The 2,906-nt window shown below is 43.8% G+C and overlaps 1 protein-coding gene across 1 annotated transcript; it reads right to left on the minus strand.

Moving 5' to 3' along the window:
- Positions 1-242: 242 nt before the first annotated feature.
- Positions 243-1,936, minus strand: LOC117530022 (homeobox protein vent1-like). The gene is made up of 3 exons (XM_034192959.1): positions 1,736-1,936; positions 1,399-1,663; positions 243-581 (listed from the first exon to the last, which is right to left on the minus strand). The coding sequence occupies exons 1-3, from the start codon at positions 1,933-1,935 to the stop codon at positions 243-245; spliced, it is 804 nt and encodes a 267-aa protein (XP_034048850.1). The 5' UTR covers position 1,936.
- Positions 1,937-2,906: the final 970 nt, after the last annotated feature.

Here is a 2,906-nt window from a genome sequence, read left to right on the forward strand (position 1 = left end):
TTTATTTCAGGAATCTGATTAACATCAATATAACTACACAAATCAAACACGTCATTTTAAACAGACGAAAACTATACACCAGTTCCAAGCAGAACTACACACAGTTGGATGGTATGACAGTGTTGCACACAGTCCTGATTCAGCACGAAGCTTCATTGCGAGAACTGTGCCGTGTTTCTGAGTGATATTCATCCAGTTGGGATTAAAGCAGCATTGCACCCACACGAGGATATATATATATATCAGTAATAATGAGGACTGCCATGGTAGGTTCCCATGGCAGAGGGCAGTGTCACTCCTGGCACGCTGCTGTACTGGTTGTACTGGTAAAATGGGTCAGTGGCCAATGGTGGGACGGTGGGCAGAGGAGAAGCATACTGCAGACTGTGTGGATGCACAAAGGAGGCAGCAGTTGAGCCATCTGGTGCTGAGTAATACCTGGAGTAGGGCCCGGGCCTGTAGGGCTGCACCTCTGGGTAATGCATAAATGGAAAGGCTACATTTGCCTGACAGGCGTGAGCAAGTGTGTCCTGCACCGTCCTTTTCAGCTTCATGCGCCGGTTCTGGAACCAATTGCGGATCTGAAGGGGGAAAAAAGATCAACATGTTCTCAGCAAAGGTTCCTCAATATCAGAGCAGAGGTGCTGCCTGGTCCATAAATATTTGGACACGAGTTTAAATGAAACAATGATGAGTTGATCTTTAATTCAAGGAGTTTAACAAAAAAATCTGCTATTTTATAAACTGTCCCTTTGTTTTTCAGAGGCCATCAGTAACTGGACAACATAAATATGATCACTTTTACAGCCAGTTTTCTTTAGTCACATCGGTAGATAAATACATGAATATTTCCAAATTGCCAAATATGTCTGGGACTTCATTTACATAAGCAGCATGGTACCATATGGTGGTTCTTTCTGCAGTTTGCAGTTCTCAGAACCTGAGTGGTTGTGCAAGAACACTCTTGACATGAAATGCATCATCATATACATCAAATCTAGGTTTGAGTCTCACATGTTTTCTGGTTACTGTAGCTGAAATTTCACATCACTTCATTTCATTCTTCTCTGATCCTCTCCTTCTTGTGTTTATATAACTGCTGATGTAATGGTTGTCACAGGCGTCTTGGTGGCTCCGTCACTGGTCCACTTCTTAAAACACATTAGATGATCTTGCAAGGTATAAAAATTGCTTTAATTCCTAAATGGTCAGGACAATATTTTTGTGAAACCCTTTGAATGAAAGAAACAAGTCTACACTTCAATCATATCTTCACTGTTTCAATTCAGCTCCATTGTAGTGGCGGAGAGGGACAATAAAAAAAAGAAGAAAGAAATGGTGCCACTGTCCAAATAATTATGGACCTGAGTGTATTTGCTGTGAGATTTGTTTGCTTACCTGCTTATCAGAGAGGCTGAGCTTCTTGCAAAGCTCAGCCTTGTCCTGCGTTCCGAGATAAGCATTCCTCTTGAAGGCCGTCTCCAGAACGCCGATCTGCTCGGCTGTGAAAGCTGTGCGAGGTCTTCTCCCTGATGGAGGAGATGCTGGAGAGGAGGAGGTCCAGTCGGCAGGAGCTGCAGGAGACGAGAAAGGGCCTCCTTCACTCTCGTACCCTGAGGTCTCCTCTTCTGTTCCACTGCTGAAACCAACCTCAGTTGCTGGAAAGAGACAGAATGTTGTTACCAAAAGCACTTTTTCACGACCTCCTCACTCTCCAGCATCAGGCAGAAGGTGCTTACCTTGTTTATCCTGCACGTGGTTTGATCCCTGGAGGCCCTGGCTGCTGTGTCCATGCTCAGGAGCAGCTTCCAGAGTGTGTCTGCAGTAGAAGCCCGGCAGGCTCTCTGAGTTGGTCCCACAGGTAGCAGAGGCGGCCTGGTCTCCTTCCCGCTGGCTGCTCTGGGCCATCCACTCGATAGAAAAGTGTCCTCTCATGACTGCAGAGTGCCACATGCACAAAGTATCCTTCAGATTTGAAAAGTGCACTCAGGGAAGAACTCACCGGTGTCGTGGCAGGAGGGTTAATGTCAGCTCGTCTCTATTTAAAGGGGACATCCTTCCTCATTTAAAAGTCCAAGATCAAAGCACTCCTTCTCCCTCCCTCCTTCAGTTTTCACAACTGGAGTAATTAAGACGTCTCATTCGGTCTGAATCAGGCTCCAGCCAGTCTGCCATTGTCCCCCCTCCTTCCTGCTTCCAAAAAGATAATAGACAGTCCTCACCCCAACTGTCTGCGTCTCCTCCTCACCCGCACGTGTACTGTATGTGTGAGCTCGCTGTTGATGAGGACGTTTCTTTGAATACAGCAGCTGATGGAAGATTTTGGTCAACAATTCAATTATTAATCCATGTAAACTGTTGGTATTCATATGTGGCACTGTGGAAACCACCAACCAACAGCGTATAAACTGTCTGTCTGATGGGCATATTGTCAGATTACTAATGCTATATGAAATATTATTATGTTCGCTTTAATCAAACCATTATTGTGCTCTTAATTTTGTATTAAAATGTTATTACAATTATTTATTAAAATATGTAGTTTTCTACTTTTGTGTTACATAACTTTTTGTTCTTTACTGTAGACATTTGTCACTGTTGTTTGAAATGCATTATTATTATCATCATCTGTATCTGAGTCATTGTCCACATTTACAAGAGTCGCTTCTTTTTGGATCCATGATCACCCTTGTTCTTGTCAAACAAGAACTTTGAGTTATGCTTGTTTTTGTTGATCAAATCAGAGTAATAGGTCCGCTTTGTAGCCAATAATGCATGATTATAGTCTAAGATAGCACGCAAGGTGGAATACTTCGCCATTTCCGTTCTCGACCTCTGGCCTTATGCTTGACATCACGCAGGTAATCATTGAACCAAGGTGACTGTGATTTGGGGGAGCGCGGTTT

This window comes from Thalassophryne amazonica, chromosome 17 (genome assembly GCF_902500255.1).
Source record: "Thalassophryne amazonica chromosome 17, fThaAma1.1, whole genome shotgun sequence".
Lineage (NCBI taxonomy): Eukaryota > Metazoa > Chordata > Actinopteri > Batrachoidiformes > Batrachoididae > Thalassophryne > Thalassophryne amazonica.